Source organism: Palaemon carinicauda, chromosome 35 (genome assembly GCF_036898095.1).
Source record: "Palaemon carinicauda isolate YSFRI2023 chromosome 35, ASM3689809v2, whole genome shotgun sequence".
Taxonomy (NCBI): Eukaryota; Metazoa; Arthropoda; class Malacostraca; order Decapoda; family Palaemonidae; genus Palaemon; species Palaemon carinicauda.
The window spans coordinates 12,998,533-13,022,183 of NC_090759.1; the positions used below are offsets into that span (position 1 = coordinate 12,998,533).

The 23,651-nt window shown below is 39.2% G+C and overlaps 2 protein-coding genes across 7 annotated transcripts in view; one reads left to right on the forward strand and one right to left on the reverse strand.

The window, feature by feature from the left end:
- The window catches only part of LOC137627624 (E3 ubiquitin-protein ligase TRIM33-like), a 139,475-nt gene extending 125,791 nt beyond the window's left edge, over positions 1-13,684 (forward strand). For all 5 annotated transcript variants that reach the window (XM_068358721.1, XM_068358722.1, XM_068358723.1 and 2 more), the window contains one exon: positions 13,132-13,684. In XM_068358721.1, coding sequence (XP_068214822.1) covers positions 13,132-13,329 — 198 coding nt within the window. In that variant the 3' untranslated portion in view covers positions 13,330-13,684. The remainder of the gene's footprint in view (positions 1-13,131) is intronic.
- A 154-nt stretch (positions 13,685-13,838) lies between these two features.
- LOC137627625 (ras-related protein ced-10-like) overlaps positions 13,839-23,651 on the reverse strand; it is a 291,092-nt gene continuing 281,279 nt past the window's right edge. For both annotated transcript variants that reach the window (XM_068358727.1, XM_068358728.1), the window contains one exon: positions 13,839-17,116. In XM_068358727.1, the coding sequence (XP_068214828.1) occupies positions 16,923-17,116 (194 nt within the window). In that variant the 3' untranslated portion in view covers positions 13,839-16,922. The remainder of the gene's footprint in view (positions 17,117-23,651) is intronic.

Genomic DNA, 23,651 nt, shown 5'->3' on the forward strand with positions numbered 1-23,651 from the left:
CTCGAAGAGATCTAAAATGATCGATATCGGCTTTCCTTCGATCACTTTTCAACCCATGGTCGAAGGCCAAGAGTCTAATGAGGACCGTGCCCTTGCAACCACCTCTGCCGTCGATGACCATCCACATGGATGCCTAGACGGAAGAATGGGGAGTTCACTCCCATCAAAGGAAAGTCCAAGGGACTTGGTCATCTCTGTTCAAGGCCTTTCTCATCAACATTTTTGAAGCCATGGCAGTCCTTTTGTCATTGGGAAAACTCTCCCCTTGCAGATCAGCCCAAATCAGGCTGATCTTGGACAGCGAAGGGATAGGGAGATGTCTGAACCGACAAGGCTCGAGATCGTCCCATATAATCCATGTGATATTAGCCATCTTCTGTCTAGAGAGATGGCACCTATCAGCAGTTCACTTACAAAGGATCTGCAATGTGACAGCGGATGCTCTACTCAGGCTCAAGCCGATAGAGTCAGAATGGTTCACAGACGCGGACTCATTCTCTTCCATCTTGGAACAAGTCCCGGAACTGCAGATCGACCTCTTCGTGACGAGCGTCATCAAGAAACTACCTCGATATGTAGCCCCATACGAGGACCCTCTAGAGGAGATAACAGACGCCATGTCCCTAGTTTGGAACAAATGGACCCGGAATTTCCTGTTCCTTCCATCCAATCTCCTGCTGAAGGTCCTCAACATGCTGAGATCCTTCCAAGGAAGGGCAGTTCTAGTGGCTCCCAAGTGGCCCAAGAGGAACTGGTTCCCTCTAGTGATGGAACTGAGGCTGAGGCTGGGGCTGGTCCTTGTACCGAACCCAGTGATGGAACTGAGGCTGAGGCTGGGGCTGGTCCTTGTACCGAACCCAGCACTATCTCAACGGGTTCAGAAGTCAACTGTCTTCGCTTCATCACAGAGAACCCAAAACTTTCATTTCACGATTTTCTCGCCCTAGCGGTTAAGAAAAGATTTGGGATCTCAAAAGGCATTATAGACTTCTTAGAAGAATACAAGTCTAAGTCAACCAGAAGACAATATGAATCGTCTTGGAAAAAGTGGGTTGCTTTTGTTAAAGCAAAAGGACCGAAAGAAATTTCAATTAGACTTATGTCTGTCCTTCTTTATCCACCTTCATAATCAAGGTCTGGCAGCAAACACAATAACTACATGCAAGTCAGCCCTGACTAGACCTCTTCTATACGCCTTTCAAGTGGATCTGACGAACAAAATCTTTAACAAGATCCCGAAGGCATGCGCTAGACTTAGGCCTGCAGCTCCTCCGAAGCCCATTTCATGGTCTTTGGACAAGGTCCTACATTATGCTTCATCTGTGAACAATGGAAATCGTTCTCTCAAGGATCTAACCCAGAAGGTTATTTTTCTGTTCGCTATAGCCTCAGGGACTACCCACTAAAAGATGGGGTCCCTGGAGAATCTGCCCTCTGAAGGAAGATGTCTCTCTATGTCCAGTAGAGTGTCTAAAGGTCTATCTTTGTAGAACTTGAGACTTCAGGGGAGGACAGCTCTTCAAAGGAGAAACTTCAGGATCAAACTTATCCCTAAAACAACTGAGGGCGAAGCTCACCTACTTCATTCGCAGTGCGGATCCTGACAGTACACCCGCAGGTCATGATCCAAGAAAAATTGCTTCATCACTGAACTTTTTTCAGTATATGGACTTTGAGCGTCTTCACTCATATATTGAATGGAAATCGTCCAGAGTGTTCTACAAACACTACGCAAAGCAAGTCCACGAACTGAAGCACTAAGTGGTGGCTGCAGGTAGTGTATTAAAACCTGTCGTCTAGTGCTGCGATGAACAGTTAATTGATTGGGACTATCACTTAGGGTGAAAAGGTGTTGACACTCCCAGTGAGATACCTTTTAAGTGAGTGTCACCATGGTGACACTAAGACTGTTCAAAATCTCAGGTGTGGAATTATACAGATAACACTTGTGCCGTGTGTACATAGTACAGTGTTGATAGTCTACAACATTTACAGAAATTGGGAAAATTTATCCAAATTTTCAGTTTTAGAGTGGCACTCATCATTTCTTCCCTTTCAGGGAGAAAAATATTTCTGTATACGTTGCACGTATAATTCCCTTAACACCTTGCATTCGTTACACTCGTTATTTCATTTGGTCATTTATTCAAAATAAATGTCTATTAGAGTGTAATTGCATCCTATTTTGCCCTGCAATTAGCACATCAATTATGCCAGAGTTCTTTTACTTATTTAAGTAAACCTCATATTATTGTATGGTTACAAACAATAGATATAGTTGACACTTAATTGTTCCGACAATATTTACTAACCGTGAGACCCTTTGTATATCTAGTGGATACTTATGTTTGTTCATACAATATATGCTAACCTTGAGGCCCCTTTTCTACTGTCTAGTATGACTCTTCCCTGCGGGGGCAGGAAGCACTAACATTGTCTATGATTAGTGGTAATGACGCATAACGGTAACGTCATTTGTCTCATTAGTCCGAATGACCATAGAAAAATTGTCCCAAGGTTAAAGCACTTATGAAAATCCACAGATAGTACTTTCTAGTAATTCTCTGGTAAGCTTCCATCAGGACGACATGGCTTGAGCCCAAAAAACGGATTTTGAGTGAAGCGAAAAATCTATTTTTGGGTGAGATAGCCATGTCGTGCTGATGGACCCGCCCTCCTTTTCCATAGAAAAGGCCTTGGCATGATCCCTCCCGAAACTACTATATCTGTAGCACCATGCTCAATGCTACAAGGAATAAGCGCCATCATGGATATGGCGCCATCTAGATACTCAATAGTAGTATGAGAGGAAGGGTAACCTTGATAGCGGCTCCCCTTCTATTTGCCACTCTCCCCCCTCGAGGCGAAAACGGTATTCGGGGTGAAGATTGCTATGTGTCGTATCAAGATATACATCCCCTGATTTAAGCGATATCCTTAAGGGAAATTTTAAGGATATTCGCGCCAGGAGTTAGAATTCTGGAGACCTAAATGTAAATTCTCTGGGAATATCACTGTAGTAAAATATCCCTTAGGAAGCTACTTATGGGAACCTTCCATTAGGACGACATGGCTATCTCACCCAAAAATAGATTTTTCGTTTCGCTCAAAATCCGTTTAGTACAGTACATTTGGTGCGAGGTTGAATGTCATGTTGAATGGAGAGTTACTTGAGGAGGTGGATCAGTTTAAGTACTTGGGGTCTGTTGTTGCAGCAAGGATGCAAGGTGTTGGGCAGTTAAGGAAGTAGTAAAAAAAAAAGAGGGTTGGTGATGAATGTAAAGAGAGTTCTGTATGAGAAAGTGATTGTACCAACTGTGATGTATGGATCAGAGTTGTGGAGAATGAAAGTGACGGAGAGACAGAATTTGAATGTGTTTGAGATGAAGTGTCTAAGGAGTATGGCTGGTGTATCTCGAGTAGATAGGGTTAGGGACGAATTAGTGAGGGTGAGAATGGGTGTAAGAAATTGAGTTAGCAGTTAGAGTGGATATGAATATGTTGAGAGAATGAAAAATGGGTCTGCTAAAGAAGGTGATGAATGCAAGAGATGATGGAAGTACAAGAGGAAGGCCAAGGTTTGTGTGGATATATGGCGTGAAGAAAGCTCTGGGTGATAGGAGGATAGATGTGAGAGAGGCAAGAGAGCGTGCTAGAAATAGGAATGAATGGCGAGCAATTGTGACGCAGTTCCGTTAGGCCCTGCTGCTTCCTCCGGTGCCTTGGATGACCACGGAGGTAGCAGCAGTAGGGGATTCAGCATTATGAAGCTTCATCTGTGGTGGATAATGTGGGAGGGTGGGCTGTGGCACCCTAGCAGTACCAGCCAAACTCTGTTGAATTCAATGTCAGCCTGGGAGGAACATAGAGAGGAGAGGTCCCCTTTTTTGTTTCATTTGTTTGGTGTCGGCTACCCCCCAAAATTGGGGGAAGTGCCTTGGTATATGTATGTATGTACATGTGGTACTGTATATTTTGCATATGTACAGTATTGTGCGGGATGTATATTATTATTTTCCATTTATCATTGCATTATGTTTTAATAACTACTTAATTTACAGGTATTAACAGTTAGTTTAGTTATATTGAATGGTTCAAATGTATTTGGCTGTATAGTATTTCATTGTGGTTACTGTATACTGTAGCTTTATTATAAAATTTATTGTGGTGTTTTTTATTTCCCTAAGAGGGAGAGATAAAAATTGTGATTGGCGACTTCAATGCTAAAGTTGAAAGAAATAATCAAGGAATAGAGAATGTGATGGGTGTTGGGAGTCTTGGCGAAGTTGCAAATGAAAATGGAGCACATTTCATAAGTTTCTGTTCAGGAAACAATCTTGTCATTAGAGGCATTCTTTTTCAACACAAGAACATCCACAAGTATACATGGACTTCACCATGAGGCATTTGCAGAAATCAAATACTGTAGATCCCATTGCCATTAATAAAGAGAGAAGTAGGACTCTTGAGAAATTTAAGAAGCTATAGAGGTGCCGATATTGGTAGTGATCACCAGCTCCTCATGGCCACACTGATTTGAAAACTGAAAGCACCCAACAGAAAGATAGATAGAATACCCAGGTTTGATACAACTAAACTTTTAGAAGGAGAGCACAGAGAAACATTTACAATTGAATGTAAGAATCGATTTGCAGTCTTAGAAACTTTCAGAGACGAAGAACAGACAATTACTGAAGAATGGTGTGATATTAAGAACAAATATCAGTCGGTTAGTAATGAAGTCTTGGGACACGCAGTTATAAGGAGAAAGCCATGGATATCAAATTATACTTGGGATACTATTAAAAGGAGACAGACAGAAATTGATTGTTGAAAGTTTTCAAGGAAGTAATGAAAATTGCTAAGTAGAACATGCTAAGTATTCCAGTATTGACAGTGAGGTCAAAAGAAAAGCCAGGAATGACTAGCGAGAATATTTAGACAGTGAAGCAGAGGAGGCTGACAAACCTATGAATTCAGTAAGTGGCTATAGTGTGAGAATTGCGCATAGAATTATTTATGAAATCTCGACTGTGGCAAAGAAGAAGAAACATATACCCATCAAAAAGAGAGATGGAGCTGTTCTACTAACAGATGAAGAAAGACAACGTTAGATGATACACTTTAGTGAGGTTATGATTAGGAGATATGAAGGGAATAATTTGATTGATATACCTGGAGCTGATGAAGACCTTGATGTGCCCATGGATGAATTTAGTGTGTTTGAAATCGAAGCTATCCTAAAAAACTAAAGAGATGGAAAGCCCCAGGATACGATTGAATAACTGCCGAGATGATACTGGCCAAAAATGAAGTGACTCCCAGAATACTTATAAGATTATTTTGTAGAATGGCATAAAGAGGTAAAACTTGAGGAATGGGAATTAGGAGTGTTGGTGAAAATAGCAAAAAAAGGAGACCTGACTGATTGCAATAATTACAGAGGCATAATACTTACGTCAGTGGTTATGAAAATATATAGTATGCTTATTTTAAAAAGACTGGAGATAAAGATTGATGAAAAGGAGAGATGAACGAGCAGGATTTAGAAAAGGTAGAAGTTGCACTGACCAAATTTTTATTTTGAGAAGTTGTACAGCAATGCTTATAGTATAGAAATCCCCTTTTGATTGCATTTGTGGACTATAAGAAAACATTTGATAGTGTGCACCAGCCAATTTTGTGGAGAGTCCTGCGTTATTATGGAATTCCTCTTGGATATGTAAATTTGATTAAGTCTGTTCATGAGCATAGCAAGTGAAAAGTTAATGTTAATGGAGTCTTATCAAATGAATTTCCAGTGAAAAGCGAAGTACCGGTACTCCAAGCGAATGTGTTGTCACCCAAGTTGTTTATCCTCCTCATGGATTTTGTAATGCGTAGAACAATCAGAGATGGTGCTGATGATGCTGTCCTTGTTAGCAGAACACCACAAGATTTGTAATGCTTGCTTACTAGAATGCATGAAATATCACACGAAGTTGGGCTCAAGATAAAAAGAAAGACATAGATGATGAGAACGGTCTATGCAATGGAAGATGAAATATCATTGGAAGGAGAAAGGATTAATGAGGTAGAATCATTTAAGTATTTAGGAACTATGATCTCCAGTACAGGGTCTTTGGAATTGGAGTTTAATAAAATATTGGAAAGAGCAAATCAGACAATGGCTAAGTTAAATAAAATTTGGAAATCAAATCGCCTAAAATTACATATAAAAATCAGACTATACATCAGTTTAGTGAGATTGGTGTTATTCAATATACGTGAGTCATGGTATGACATTGAAACAATCTCCAATAGATTTGATAGATTTGAGAACAAAGCCCTCAGAAGAATATTGGGAGCTGAATGACAGGACAGGATTAGAAATGAAATTATAAGAAAGATTACGCGAGTGCCCCATGTGAATGAGATCATGATGATGGGTAGATGGAGAGGGTTTGGGCATACTCTTAGCACTCCCCAAGAGAGATTACAGTCAGACCTTGTTAATCACCGTTTCTTGCTTAGCAGTTTCGGCTTTTTGCGGCCAAAGAGAGAAAAAAGAAAATTCTTTGTGATCATTATTTACCCAACATTAAGAATTGGATTTCTAATAATTGGCAACAGCATTGGGATGGCCAAGAACAATGCAATACCTATCAAATGAAAATTAAAAAAAAAAAAATTCTACTAAAATTCAAGCTAGGCCATAGTTTCAAATAGCCCACACTCCTTTACACTAGCTGCGCGCCACTACCTATCTATGCCCAGCTGGTCCTAGCTAATCTCTGTACAGAGTGTATCAATTTACAGTGATAAGAAATTACAGATATATTTGAAATAAACCAGATTTTGATTAAACTGGTTTTTCACTTAACTGTATCCAATATTATTGCATGTAAATTCACATTTTGGTATCGTATTTATAATTGAAAACAGTGAATTTTAATCTCATGCATTGTTTACAATCAAATCAGCTGATGAAATCTGCGTAGTCCGTCACCAACCTGTTTTCACTTTCATGATATTATCCCTTTATATGACCTTTCACTTTCAAAGAATTACTTTCCTGATATAACCTATCATGCATATTAGTATGATATCCCCTTCACATTATTATTGTCCTTCTCCTATTATTATTATATCCTTTATTATTGTGCTCTTATTATTATTATATCCTTTATTATTGTGCTCTTATTATTATTATATCCTTATTCCTTCCCAAATCCCTTTTGCACATTTACTTTGCTCTCCCACACACATCTACAACGTATCTTTCCAAATCTTTAGATTTTCAGTATTTTTTGTGATTTCATTCATCTTTTCTAGCATCCATTCGTCATTTTGATCTTATTAATCATTCTAAACCTCTTTCTTATCCCTCATTCCACGTATTCCCATTCCTTCTCGTATTTCCCAATTTCATCGATTTCACTAATTTATTTAAATTAGTGTTGATGTGGCGAGGGAAATGTGCAAGAAGAAGGAACTTGCTTCCCCCCCCCCCCATCTCGTCTTATGTCATATTGTTTCGTCCTTATCTCTCCCTGTTGTTTCCCTTAACTGTATCCAATAATAATCAAGTAACATTCACATTTAAGTATCGTATTTATAATTAAAAACATAGTGAATTATAATTCTATGCATTGTTTACATTTAAATCAGCTGATCAACCCTGCCTAGTCCGTCATCAACCACAGTTTTTGGATCAAATAACTCCCTTATTATTAAGGCATGCTACTGAAGGATATTTCATATTTACTAAATTAAACAATTATCGCTTGATGTATCATTTTCCAATTAGCATATTAGTTCCAATAGTTTAATTTGAAATGCTTTTCTCATATTCTATTTACTTGTACTGTGAGTTGAATCACATAACGTTAACCGGAGTTTCATTCATGTTGCCGATGCACAATATTTTATAGTTTTTAGCTCTGTTGTCCTTGAATATAAAGCCTAAATAGAGACTGCAAAGAAACAAAGATTTCATTTATTACAGAGAGAGAGAGGGAGAGAAATATGAATGATTTGAAGTTTTCTGGCATCCTTCAATCAATCAATCTCTCTCTCTCTCTCTCTCTCTCTCTCTCTCTCTCTCTCTCTCTCTCTCTCTCTCTCTCTCTCTCTCTCTCTCTCTCTCTCTCTCTTCACACATTTGATTTCATTTCAGAAGCATTATTGCATTTTAGAAAATTACGATTATTTGAATAGTTAATTGTGCTTTAATAGAAAATGTGTTTTTTTGTTTTAAATTTCGGGTGTATTTTATCAATAAGTATTTTGGGTGCCGTGATCAGATCAGCTGACCTGATTCCGGCTTCCAAAATACTTAGATTGATAAAATACACCAGAAATTTAAAACCAAGGTACATAATGTTTTATTAAAGCTCAATTAACTATTTAAATAATTGTAATTTTCTAGAATGCAATAAAGCTTCCGAAACAAAATCGAATGTTAGAGAGAGAGAGAGGTATCAGCTTTTGAAAAGTAATCGAATGCACAGTTTTTGTTTATTTAAAAGAAACAATCATTATAGAGATATATAAGTTTTTAGATTATAAAATAAGCTATATTTCTGTTTTAAGAAAGTATACATAACATACTGCGCAAGAGACAACACTTAAAAAGTTGCGTCATGCTTCTAGAGTAGTGGCGTAGGCTACGAGTCTTGAACGAAAACACAGAACACTTACAGTAAGTACAGTTAAGCTGTACTGTAGCAATATTACTGTACATATATTACAGTAATAAACAGTACATTATCAGCGAGTATTATTACAGTACAGTATTACTAGATAGGTACAACTTTTGTTATACAGAACAGTAAGGGGATGATGACGACTCGGTAAACTTTGCCTTAGCAAAATACTGCACTGTAACCTTGCTGTGTCCAGTACATAGTGTACATGTGTGCAAATGTACTGTACACTGTACATGATTATAAATAAACTGTTGTAGAAACCAAATTACAATATTAGGCAGAGCTTACTGTGTTAATCATCAGCTTGGGCACCCGCTTGTGGCAAATGGCAGTGACTTTTTAGGTTAGGAGTTAGCCCACCTTAGTGTAGTATTTATTCGTGAAAATTTGTTTATCGTGCCTGGTCCTGTAACTTAACTATCGATAATAGCAAAGCTTGACTGTAGTTCACCAAACATTCACCTGGGCTCCATAAGGCACTAAGAGAGTTTTGAAGACCCAGGCCTACGTGGCTGATGACTATGAAGCGCAAAGTAGGCAATGATGAATGGAGAAGTATTGAATTAAAAGCTCAAGATAGAGACGACTGGCTAAATCTAACCAAGGCCCTTTACGTCAATAGGCGTAGGAGGAAAAGGTGATGATAATTAGGTGATTTACATGTAAAATATGACTCGTAACACGAAATTCTCACTAAACAAAAGCCACTCCAGAACGAATTAATTTTGTTTTGTGGGGCATTACTGTAACCTGTATGGAAGCCGACTGTAACACCTACCAATATTTTAACTACGCACGTGTTAGTTAAACATCCTACAGCTTTGCCACATCGTCAAGCTAACATGTCTGTACGTGCCGCTGTCCATGCACGTGCTGACATCACTGAATGCACCGCTATTACACCGCGTGAAGGTATCCCTCCATGCAATGGCTATGATGCTATGTCACACAATAATTCACAACTTGATCTTGCTATCACTGGTTAAGTTTGTAAACGAATGGAACTGTCTCTTGATTATGCTCCTTCGTTAACTTCTACTGTCTATCGGGCAGTTTCTACCCTTGAACGTCAACTACCTTGTTTAAATTAAATCAACAACCATTTACCATATGAATAACAAACCTGTTATTTTACTGCACTACTGTACTCGAGCAATTGCAATACTGTACATTGCCTACTGATCATAATACTTCAGATATTATATGTTCTTTGGAACACCAAAACCTTCTATTTCAGATATTTCTACTTTTCAATTTCAGGATAAGAAAAGGGTGCCAGATCCTTTACCACCTTTCCTCAGATGGTCCCCCCCTCCACAGCCAATGATGTTTCAGTGATTAAACGTCTTAGACGTGGTCCTCGTAATAGGTGACCTAAGTGACCTTCTTTGGAGAGAATCATACTCATCACACTTGTCGAGCTCGGAGAAAGACCTGTTCCTCCCTTGCCGTCTGCTAGAGGTAGAGAAACTTACTCTAGGAGTGAGTACGACTCCTCCCAATCTTTCTCCGTTTCCCCCACTCACAGAATGTCTTTAGAGAGGAAGGATGTTCAAGGAAAAGTCAAATCGTCTGACAAACCCCAGAAGTGGAACTGCCAACTCAGCCCACCTTTCGCCGTAGAGGACACTCCTCTGGCCGAAGGAGTTATGGCCATAGTGGTTCCTGCCATGTAGGGAGATCCTTACAAACCCATTTGCGTAGGTGTCAGTGATCCCTGGACCATGGAAGTTCTGCGTTCAGGATATCAGGTCCCAGGATATCAAGTCCCATTCAAAGACTGCCCACCCTCCATTCAAAGACTGCCCACCCTCCTGACTACCCTATTATTTGAGAGAATTTGTGAAGGACCACCTCCTACAAGGTGTCCAAGATTAGCCAAAGGAACTACAGAGGAAGTCTTGGACACCTCCCCAGGCTTCCTCAGGAATCTCTTAGTAGAGAGAAGTTGACAGGAGGTTGGAGACCTTTCATAGACTTAACTTATTTGAAACTGTCTTACAAACAAGATTCAAAATGGAGACTCTGGCCACTGTTCTTCAGGCTATCAGGAAGAATTACTTCCTGCTGACCATAGACTCGAAAGATGCTTGCTTTTATGTCCGCATCATCCCAGATCAAGTAAGTACCCGAGGTTCGTCTCAACCCAGGACTCAGAATTTCTATCTGCCAACAGGGTTTGGGGATTCAAGAAAGTGGCGGAAACCTTCCTGGAAAGGGAAACGCTCCTTGCTCGATCTTGGCAGAAGCATCTGGGACACCACCTCATTGAAGAAACTTGTTCCCATCAGGAGGATGCATCTTTGCTCAGTGCCGTGTGCTCTGAAGAGCTGGTTGTCTCAAACATCTGACCCCCAGTAACCCTGTTGTTTGTCCCAGGAGGTAGCGACAGATCTTCAATGGTGGTCGAGACAGGAAAACTTGTTAGCAGGAATACCACTACAAGCCTCTCCTCTCGAATTCCTTCTGTTAGGTGTCTTCATGCTAATAGTGAAGCGCTCACCTGCCAAGAGAACAGATTTTTTCAGGCCTGTGGTTTTGAGAAGACAAGGCCTTTCATATCACTTACCGGGAAGTGAATGCGACATACCTGGCATTACTCCCCTTCTCTGAGACTCTCAAAGGAGTCACTGGTGCTGAGTGACAACTCCACAGTAGTGACCTACATCTCCGAACAAGGACACACTGTTTCCCTTCTGTTATGCCAACTAGCATTAGTGATACGGCGTTGAGCAGAGACCAATGGAGTGCCCTCTTAGTGAGATTCATTTCTGGGAAGAGGAATGTCGTTGTGGACCATTTGAATCGACTAGGTATGACAGTTGTTCCAAATGGGTTTTTGCTTCCTCTAATAGCGAAGTGTCTTGTTACTTTGTGGAGTTGCTGTCACTAGACGTGTTTGCCACTAGCCTGAATTCCAAGCTCCTGGTGTATTGTTCTGCTGTAACAGAACTTGGTCCAGCAATGGAAGATGCTTTCCAGCGCCCTTGGAACAGACTGGACTAATACGCCTTTCCATCGCTGGGTTTTATGCCTAATTTTGGTATAAAGTATCTTCTTAGTCTGTCTTCACCTACTTACATGTGACTTTTGCATAAAGTCTTATTTTACTATTGTAATAGTCATAGAGCAAGTGACATCCTCCCACCTAAGGAAGACTCCCATGTAAATGACTTGGAAGTTTGAATCCACGTAGGAATAAACTACAAATTTTTTTTAATTTATATTTTTACTAGCTACACAAACCTGAGTCAATAACTAAAGGTCCTCCCTCAACCATCCCTCAAGTCTTTGACCAGGTTAGTGGAGCTTGCATCACAGCAGCATGTAATGTATCCTAGCAGTGGAGTTGCCAAGTAACCTATTATAGTTACAGTCGAACACCGTTTCTCATTTTTATTGTATTGTTGTAGGAAATCGACATTAGGACTAACACATTTAAATAACTCCGGTTTGTAAAGCTGGGAAAAATACAAATTAGCTTTTAAAAAAATGTAGTGTTCATGCAGGACAATTCTTCTGAATTTTGCATTACATAAAAGTTGTGAACACAGCCTTTGAAAAAATCTTTCTTTTGGGTGCAAGCAACTTCAGAGCTGCTTCAAGTGAGGATTCTTTAGATAAACGATGAACTTTATAGACAAATAAGGGAGTAGTAAAAAATAGAAGGTTGGGCATGAATGTAGAGAGTTCTGTATGAGAAAGTGATTTTACCAACTGTGATATATGGATCGGAGTTGTGGGGAATGAAAGTAACGGAGAAACAGAAATTGAATGTGTTTGAGATGAAGTGTCTAAGGAGTATGGCTGGTGTTTCTCGAGTAGATTGGGTTAGGAACCAAGTAGTAAGGGTGAGAACGGGTGTAAGAAATGAGGTAGCAGCTAGAGTGGATATGAATGTGTTGAGGTGGTTTGGTCATGTTAAGAGATTGGAAAATGGCTGTCTGCTAAAGAAGGTGATGAATACAAGAGTTGATGGGAGAAGTACAAGCCAAGGTTTGGGTGGATGGATGGAGTGAAGGATGCTTTGGGTGATAGGAGGATAGATGTAAGGCAGGCAAGAGAGCGTGCTAGAAATAGGAATGAATGGCGAGCGATTGTAACGCAGTTCCGGTAGGCTCTGCTGCTTCCTCCGGTGTCTTGGATGACCGCGGAGGTTGCAGCAGCAGGGGATTCAGCGTTATGAAGCTTCATCTGTGGTGGATAATGTGGGAGGGTGGGCTGTAACACCCTAGCAGTACCAGCCTAACTCGGTTGAGTCCCTTGTCAGGCTGGGAGGAACGTAGAGAGGAGAGGTATCCTTTTTTGTTTCCTTTGTTTGATGTCGGCTACTCCCCAAACTTGGGGGAAGTGCCATGGTATATGTATGTATGTATTTATATCTAAAAATTGTATTGAGTATTTTAAATTCTGATAGTTCTTTTCTTTTTGCTATTTACAGAAAGATACCGAAATATATCAAAATGCGAAGATCCTAGAAGAGTTCTTTGAGCAGCTTTTGGAGAAATGGTTGGTCGATTATGCCTTTGATGCTATGGAAGAAGAAAACCTAGATGCCCCAGATACTCCGCAGCCAAAGAAAAAGAAGAAAAATAAGGAGGGAGTGGGAGCAAGTGAAGCATTACTTCATATTCACTAAAGCCACATTATTGTTGATAAAAGATTGTGTGTATTTATTTAATTGTGTGTGCAAGTATTGTGTACATTGTTTTTGTAAGAGTGAATTTGTCATGAATGACTGACAGAAAAGTAGTCGTGGTATAGCTCGTAAGTGTAAGATAGACTGCTTAGGAAAAAAGCTCGTAAAGAACTGTACTTTTATTCCAGGCTAAAAAATACTTTCTAAACCCCAGTGCTGGAGTATGCTAAATTTTAAAACGACTACAATATATCATACTTGAATATGCAATTTAGCCAACAAAAAGGGTATTGGACATGGAATTAAAAGAGGAGTTATGTAGAAATAAGTTTTAAATAAAATACTGTTTAATAAATCAGTTTTTCTCTTTCACAAGTTTTCTGTTTTCAAGTGTACTCCAGAATGAAACCTGGCAAGTGGTGGTATAGTTTCTTTCAGTGTAAAGCTGAAAATAATCAACCATATACCACAATGTTCACTAGGAATGGATATTCCCAATAAAATTAAAGTTAAGAAAGACATTTTAATGAAGCACTTGTACAGGGTTTACAAGAGCTTGTTTCTTACTTTGTTCCAACAGACCTAAAACACAGCAAACAGTTGCTTTACTATTAGATAAAGCATGATTTTTATCAGTTTACAATCACTTTAATTTCTCATCTTCTGCATTCAATACTTGAAAGTATATATTTCTTCAGATTACTTTATCGTCTTAATATGATTTTTATAAAATTTACAATTAAATTCCAATACCTGACAATTTTCAATTATTCACACTTTTATATACATTCTCTGTAAGGCACTGTTGTGTTTCACATTTTTTACATTATGAATATTGTTAAATATAAATATAAATCTTTATAAGATTTATTAACTGTAATCAATCTTCAGAACATCACTTATTTTTCCAAATTTCAGCCAATAATACAATCCTTTTTGTTCCAACAATTAACTGCAGAAAATTCCAGGAACTGTACATAGTACTTAGGGAAAACTATAAAAAGATTCTTCAATTAGTTTTCTAACACAACATTTTAAATACACCACACAGTATAACATTTATAAAAAACAATAATTATCAAACTATTACATAATTTTCCTGCAAGCCTTGTTTATCTTTCATAAGGGATGATGAAAGGCATATGAATTATTGACAAAGGATGATGAAATGAATATGGATTACCCCTTCAAGAAAAGTAAATACTATAGTATGCTTCCTATGAATTACAAATATGTCAAGGAAAATTACGATTCTTATACAACAGCTATAAATTTAGTTGGTTTTTCTTTAGAAAGCTACATAAGATTACCTTTTCTTCTGGCATGTTGCACAATCTTGATAATTTGAGAAATCCTAGCTAAATATGAATTTGATTTATTTAATATGAACCATAGCTGGGTAGGTCATTTATCCCCTAGATGCAATGGGGGGAGGACTGCAGTTGCAAAGTAAGTGGTTGGAGAGCAAGATGGATGAAGGAAATAAAAGGCTAAGCGTGCAGCTAGAGACCAAATGGGCCCTGCAAAGAACCTCCAGTAAAGTCTACAGGACACATGAGGTATACTGATGGCTCTAACCTCATACAAGGAGGTAAATAGGCAATGGAATCAATCCCACATTCATGTCTCACTATAATTCTAGGTTTACAAGTCTTTGAATGTAACTATTTTACATAAGTGTCCTATGGCACATTAACATGAGACCTTTCCATTGAGGAGAATTGTGGTACAACAGTATTATTTATTATTTTCAACATCTATCTTAAAAAGTTGAATATGACAATAAGAATTTAATGCTATCATTTCAACATGATGTGCTCTACTGCACACAATACTTTATGTTCTTTGCTGCCATCTTCTTTTTGGATCTCATCTACTCTCTTCGATCTCTTCCAACTAATACATTCAGAACATTCCCACAAGTATATTTTGACCTGGTCAAGTCATTCACATCAGTTGAACTTCAACATATTTTTCATAATGCAAAACCTGATTCACCGAAAAAAGCTACATAGTTGAATACTTATTTTGGATTGACACAGGAAAACATACAATATTAAACATGTTTGAAATGAAATTATATATAATAGAACAGTCAATTGCTGTCCATCTTTTTACAGTTTTAATGGAATACAGTAAAATGCTGAAGACTGCAATTAAGAAAATCAAAGAGCAATACCTAGAGAGAGCAATTCGAACAGCATAATATTCAAGTATGGCACAACGACACCACTAGGTAATACATAAATTACTAAATATGGAAAGCTGCACCAAAACCATGAAATGCCAAGACCTAGTAAAATGAAGCAGCCTCCTGACCAAAATTCTATACATCCATCCAACTTAGAATCCCATCATCTCCATGAATATAAAAATTTAGGCCCGGTTTCCTGGTCGAAAGATGTTTTCAAGGCTGCTTTTACTTCCTTAATAATGGCAATATTGTATTTATTTCGAATCTAATACTTTCCATAATATTTCCTATTAAATTCTTATAGAACATTCTCATAGAAATGTATTTTTTTCTCAAAATTTATTTTGAACATCTCATTTAAAAACCCTCACTTTCTTCAATTTCAGTTATTGATAATTTTCTTGATAATCAGGTGTTTTGTGAAATACATAATTTGTAAATACAGCATCAACTTCATTATGAAGGGGTAATCAATAATACATAGCTAACAGCATTTCACAAAAAGCATATGTCTGTATGACCAGCAATAAGGATTTTCAATTATGCAAGACTTGCAGTAATTGAATCTAGACATACAAGATATTGTTTTCAACATCATAAAAATACTCTGCTCCATATATTTACAGTTGTAGTTGCTATCATCAAATATTTGTGTATTCATAACATAAACCTCCTAAAAACTTTTCCATATTTACATTCAAGAGTAAGAACCTACCATTAAAATTATTCTGAATACTTTGAAAGTATGCACACAATGAAAATTACCAGGGTTTACCTCAAATCCTGAATTACCATTAACCAAGTGCCACTGTCCTTAAAACCATCTTAAATAGCCAGAACAGTACCATACAGTATTAATAAAGATTCTCAAATTTAGACAAACACATTAATTGTCCATAGCTAAAAATGGCTACAAAACTTGACTCAATAAAATCAAGGCATGAGTTTAGTCCATAAGTGTACTCAAACTTGTATCACTTATTTTTACACAATACACTACATTTGTATATTATACTATTAAAGTATATTGTAATTTTGCCAAGACTTTCAAAATGTCATTATTGCACCTCCCTAAAAATCTCCATGGTCACGGTGAAAATTGACATTTTAATGGGATCAACTGACAATCATAAAACCCAAGAACTTGAAAAGTGTTGTAAAATCTATACATAAGCTCATCTGAAATGTAAATAAATGTAGGTGCCTTTATATATTCCAGATGGCTTTTCTCATGAATATTTACAAATAATACAGTGCTTTCAATTATTTATGCTTATAAGTAACATCATAAAATATACATAACACATAAATAAGGAATTTCACAGCAATTTAATGACAAAAATAAAAATAAATTTTCAAGATTTGATTCCATTTTGAAGAGTAGATGCATTGTTGAATACTACATGATGGTGCACTGTCGAGGTTTTGGAGTTAATCCAATGGCAGCCATTGTGGCAAAGGTGAAGACTTCTTGGACACCTTCACTAGTCTTTGCAGAACATTCAACATATTTTGCTAGACTGTATCGCTTACAAAGCTTCTTCCCATCTTTTTGAGTCAAAACAGTGGCGTTTCTAACATCTTTCTTTGTACCTGAGGAGGTGAAAAAATTGTATAATCAGTAATTGAAAATTATAGATTGAAAATTTATTATAAGATAATTAAAAATAAGTGTACATCATCTAGAGACAGATACATCCATCCATCCATCCATATACCAAGGCACTTCCCCCAATTTTGGGGGGTAGCTGACACCAACAATGAAACAAAACAAAAAGGGGACCTCTACTCTCTACGTTCCTTCAGCCTAACCAGGGACTCGACCGAGTTCAGCTGGTACTGCTAGGGTGCCACAGCCCAACCTACCCACATTATCCACCACAGATGAAGCTTCATAATGCTGAATCCCCTACTGCTGCTACATCCACGGTCATCTAAGGCACCAGAGGAAGCAGCAGGGCCTACTGGAACTGCGTCACAATCGCTCGCCATTCATTCCTATTTCTAGCACGCTCTCTTGCCTCTCTCACATCTATCCTCCTATCACCCAGAGCTTTCTTCACACCATCCATCCACCCAAACCTTGGCCTTCCTCTTGTACTTCTCCCATCAACTCTTGCATTCATCACCTTCTTTAGCAGACAACCATTTTCCATTCTCTAACATGGCCAAACCACCTCAACACATTCATATCCACTCTAGCCGCTAACTCATTTCTTACACCCGTTCTCTCCCTCACCACTTCGTTCCTAACCCTATGTATATATATAGCTTTACTAATTCTTGCAAAACAAGAACTCCAGTTAGAAAAACAAATTTCAATACAAAATCCTCATAAACCTGGGCAATATGATTTCGAATCATATTACATTAAGGGAAATATCAATCTTGACATGAAAATTACTACAAGAAACTCAACTCAAAAATATTAATTCTCATCAGACAAGTGTGTATATAAACAATATGGTAAAAAAAAAAGAAAAAAAAAAAAAATGCCACTGCTTTCAATCATTAGAAAACAATGACAAAGAGACAGTAAACAACTCCATTATCTCAAATAGCTGCATGAATGAATATCAATAAATCTGTAAACTTTAGTGTCAGGACAAGTGGGAGGGAGGGGTAAAAAAGTTTAACCCAGAAACTTCTAAAACTCGGAGAAATGTTCTTTCAGATAAGAAATAAGGAATATCTTAATTGACATTAAAAAAAATCTATCATCTAATAAACGGAAACCATTAATTATGACAATCAAATCTCTGGATAAAATGATAAATTGGCAATGCATTAAATTGTGTCAAAAGCTTTGATAATCAAAATTAAATCCAATATAACTACTGTATAGTATTCAATTCTGATGAGAAAATACTCCAATAAACCTGAGACTGTTATTCATGAATGCTGCATAAAAATTAAGCCATCTCAATACATACTCTTTCAGAATAAAATTATAAAAGTACATGTTACAGAAACAAAATTATATAACTTTACTCTTGTGCTACCTTCACTGATTTTGTGACAATTAAGTACTTTACTATATTTCCAAAATAAGGTATCAAGGTTGTTTCCTAATATATATTTTTGTAACCCATTATTGTTGGTTTTACTTTTTCAACTTGAGGGCTTCATGTTGGTATCACAAGGAAAGCATTTGATTGGTAAGGAACAATTACAGTTGTTTTGGAAGAAAAGGTGAATTGTTACTACATGAAATTCATGTGGTCCATTTTCAAGGCTTATATCTAAGATGACAAGGCATGAACTAATAACCTGGATTGGATATTGGCATGGAAGTGTCACTTCAAAGGTTTCCCATGATGGGCTTTGCTCTCGATACTTGCAGTCAAATCTTTCTTCCATAGTGGCAGAAAGTCTGTTAACATTAGTCCGTGATACTTCAGATTCTTGTATTAATCGAATTGCCAGCATTGAAAACTCATTCATACCTATACAATAATGCTGCGCTCGATTCTCATCAGGAAATATACTTTCTCTACCTTTGGCCACATTATGGAAGACCCACTATGTGTAGCCCCAAGTAACCATAGAACTCTGTAATACCTTATTGATGTTAAGTGAAATTCTCTGATATTTACCATGACCATTAATACAACATGTTAGGAATGAAAGGTACCATTTTTTTCATCGTTCCTGAACGGTCGACCAATCTCTCACTTTCTCTACCTATTCAGGAGAATGAGAAGTGGTTTGTGATGAAAATGAACCTACACAATGAAGATGTATCAGTATGGGATGCTCCTGCTACTTATGCTCGGTCTTCTACAAGGAGGGGTTTGTGCCGAAAATTATTCCTCACCAAGAAGTATCGGAACACTTGAGTACACACCATTGGCTGGGACATACTGCGTTGCCCTACTTCCTCTCTATCCCGGACAACCAACTAATTTCTCTCTCTTTTGGGGAGAAGAAAAAGGGGGCGTGCCAAAAATTATACCTCACCAGGGAGAAGCATTGGCAAACACTGCTCCAGCTTGGATGAGCATGTGCTACTTATGGATATGGGTGAGAGAAGCTATGCGTATCGTACACTGTCCCATACTAGGAAGAAGTACAGTATTGTAATGCTCTGCCCTCAGTTTTGGACAAATGGATAGCCCTCAACCAAACCTGTGGAAACTACAACTTCTGGCTCAAAGAAGAAAAAATCGTTCACGTCTAAGAAGACGAATCAGCCAGAATTTTTACAATTCATATACGAACGAGGGACGGAGCATACAGATGATGTATCCACTTGTGGAAGGGATCTTCATATGTTCTCTCCACATACTTGAGACGAGTGGTACTTATCCCTGAGAAGTATCAGTACATAGTACAGGTATTAACTCTCTACTAGTGCTCTGTCTTGGGCAAGACCGACCACACACACTGTCAGTTGGAAGGAATGGTTCCGCCCTCATTTTTTTTTCTTTTAAACATGTTCCCAGAACACTACAGGATCTCCCCTAGGAAGATGACAGCCCTGAGTGACTGGCCCAATCAGGATTAGTCCTTAAGTACACTCTATCACCGAGTGATCAGTCTTCCCTGTGCTTGGACACCACACGTTTGGTCACCATGCGATCAGACACCATCGGACACTGCTCACTGGAAACCATGTGTTTGGACATCACCTATTGGAAACCACAAAATCAAGACACCTCTCACAACTGGACTCCTCATGCCTGACCTTCAGTGACTTTTGGGTCACAGAACATCTGCCACCTGCTTTACTCCGGCATTCCAGTCTGATACACCTATGGAAGAGGAACCTATATCATTCTTCTTACTTGTACGAGCAACGAAATCTTCCCACAAAAGAGAGCAAACATGGAGAAGAACTGGGTTTACTCACCTTCTTTCCTTCGTCTTCGTCTCAACGGGAACTAGATAATCAACCTCCTGTTCCATCCATGCTCCCAGTCCAGAAATCTTTCAAAGCACTGGGATCCTTTCATGCATCAAGACCGTCTTACGCGCCGAGACCGTTCCACAACGCTAGATTTCCCCGCGCTCTGAGAACGGTTGACAATACAATGATCTTTACCCGTTCGCACAATAAGGAAATAGGAGCAGGAAACTTTTCAGGTCTGATTTCAGCACTCGTACGAGCACTAAGATGCCACATTGTGCTTGCACAATTGTCAGGAAGGCTCCTTCCACCGAAGGGCAGTACTCTCTCCAGCAGCGCAACTGCTCGCCGCTTGGTGCCATGCTCTCCCACTCATTTGTGAAAGGCTCAGGCACCTAGTGCCCCTGAAGGCATGAGAGCCAGAAGCAGTTCAGTCTCCAAAGGGGAACCCAATGAACACTTGTCACTTTTTATTCTGCAGAGTAATGCTCTGCTCCGTTCTCAGACCTGTCTGCGAATATCCAGAGGGGAAGGATGATCCTTCGAAGAGCACCAAAAGAATCGTCGACACTACAATACCTAACTTCAGTCTGGTGTTGCCGAAGGTACAGATTTTCAAGACTGATTCTACAATTGCTAAAGTCTTTCACTCCTTCAGGAGTTCATTGATCTCCAAAGGCAACAGCGACACCTATCAGGTGAAGGATGACACCCACTGATCATCACTTTGGAGTCCCTCAAAGGTCTAACCTGCCCTTTAGGTGCCATAGTCAGTTCGTTTATGTGGAACTTCCAATAGGACCAATTCCTATATCTTCAATCGAAGAAACTCCGTACACTCCAGCTGATCATGCAAGATTCACCCTTAAGCTCTCTCAACAATGCAGGTTCTACGTACCAGAGGAGGTAAACCTTTTTCCCCCATTTATCAATTCAGTAATAGCAGTGAACCGATGGAAGACTCAAGCACAAGGGTACATTATTCTTGTCCCAGGAATCTCCTACCATAGGAGCCGCTTTTATGACCAACCCCTAAACAACTTCCTGATTCAATTACTGGTCAAGGGGGAATTGCACACTTCATTACAACCTGGGATTCAGTAAATCCCAAAACAAATTACAAGTATGCAGACTGTGCCTTCTCAGGCAAAAGTGTGTCCTTCCTGGCGTTGCAGCTAGCTAACATGTGGACCACTGGGTGCTGAAGGAAACAATGGAGAGGAACTTGCTCTAGTCGTTGGAGGTGGTTCTCCAGGCCTTTACAATTTACTCTTCCTGGGGAGAAGTTGACTGGGGCACAGAGACCGACCATCATCCTCTCCCTAGACAATATTCAAGATGGGGACAGCAAGTACCTTATGGACTACCATCAGGAAAGAAGACCATGTTTTTGGTGGAACTGAAGGATGTATACTTCTAGATATCCTTCCTTCAGTCCTACACGAAGTACCTCCTCTTCATTTTCACCTCTTCATGTAACTACTTGAATGAGATTCACCTCCATGAGATTTCTCAATGACTCACCTATTCATTCTCCCTCCAGTAGGCAATGTTTCACGATCAAGACATACAGCTTTCCTTTAACCAAGATCTGAGGATGGGGTACCGGTCAACAGCCAGTGATTCCCCTACCATCTGGTTGCAGTGGAACAGGTAATACTGGACAATCGGACCTAGTAGCTGAATGATGAGCGCCTCACAAGAGGAGTTCCACCTCCAGGGATTCTGCTGTTCAGAGATACTTCCAAGGAAGTGTGGGGTGGACACCTGAGAAACCAGACTGCTTCATGAAAGAAAATACCTGAATTTCAACCTGACTGCAGTCCAAGCAACACTAATAACGTTGCAACATTTCCAGCAGAGGTTGATGAGAAATCTGATATCGCTGATGAATGACAACACCACCATTGTGATGTAGAGTACATCAACAGTTAGGCCATTTACTTTCACAAACTATTTCCAAGTCGGCAAAGCAGGTACAGTACACACCTGGACAGCCAACAATGTGGTAGAACTGTCAGCAAGGTTCATTCCAGGCTAGAGAAACAATCTTGCAGACACATTTTAGGACCAGAGTAGTCTCTACATCTGTGCATGGCAGAAAGGCTTCTTGCTCTTTGAGGATCAGTATCTACAGATCAGTTCATATCCCAGTTGAACTAGAACTGATCTCTAGTTCCAGAAACATCAGTAGCATTTGGGGAACACTTCCCAACACCCCTGGTATATGCTGGATGCATTAGCCTTTTCACCCTTTTGCCTGATTTACCAATTAATCAACAGACTGTTGATGACATTTGTCCTCAATGGCTTTCTAGTGCCACATGCCAGATAGTATCCAAACATGCTGATCCTCTTCAAGGAACAGTACTGGGAGAACTCCCATCTTTTGTAATTGGCTTCATAGAAGGGATACTTCTACAGTCGGTGCCTCTGCAGTAGATTGTGATTTTCCTCATCTAACTTCCTCAAGGGAAGTTCCTCTCAGCCTCTGCAGTAGAAAGCCATCACTTAGCCTTTTAAACTGGTCTCAGAATGAGCAGCTTGGACCTTTCCCCTTCGGGTGAACAGACTAGGCTCAGGAGTAACTTCGAACAGACTTCCTTAGGAAGTCAGGCCTATACAGTATTTGGATGCCACTCGAGTCCTTAGGTCTCTCAAGTGTATCCTGCACGAATGCTCAAGATGGGCTTCAGATACGGACCTGACCCTCAAAACTGTCGGCTCACAAGCCTTAGCCTTTGTGTTGTAAATAGACATACCGCATGACATTTCATATGTCACGAGTCATTCTCAAATTGGAGGAAAGGCACCACCTTTCATCTGAAGTTCGTGTCCATGACCCAGAATCCAGCCGTTCACAACTCTAGATGTGAGTCCTTCCTCTTTTCTTTACCAGAAGTGACGAGCTGGGATCAGGATGGTTCAAAACTAATTCAAGAGCCGGAAGGTAGATATCCAAGAACATACTGTAGTTTCTTCTGGCTCATACACAATCAGCACAATCCAATGAGAGGATGGAAGGACCATTCCGAGCTCATGCGAACAGTTAAGAGATATCGGAAATACTATAACCTTCTGGGGAAAAACCTATCAGTGATGTAAGTCCTGAAGGCAGGAATCTAGAACAACAGACAACCATTGCTACCAGCTACCTAAGCAATACCCAGAGGTCCCTGGATAACCTTATTTTTGGTCCTGTGGTACACCTGCGACATCTTCATGATCACGTCGTTAGGAGATCGAAAGTAGTCTTCACTTTCACTCCTGTAGCCAGCA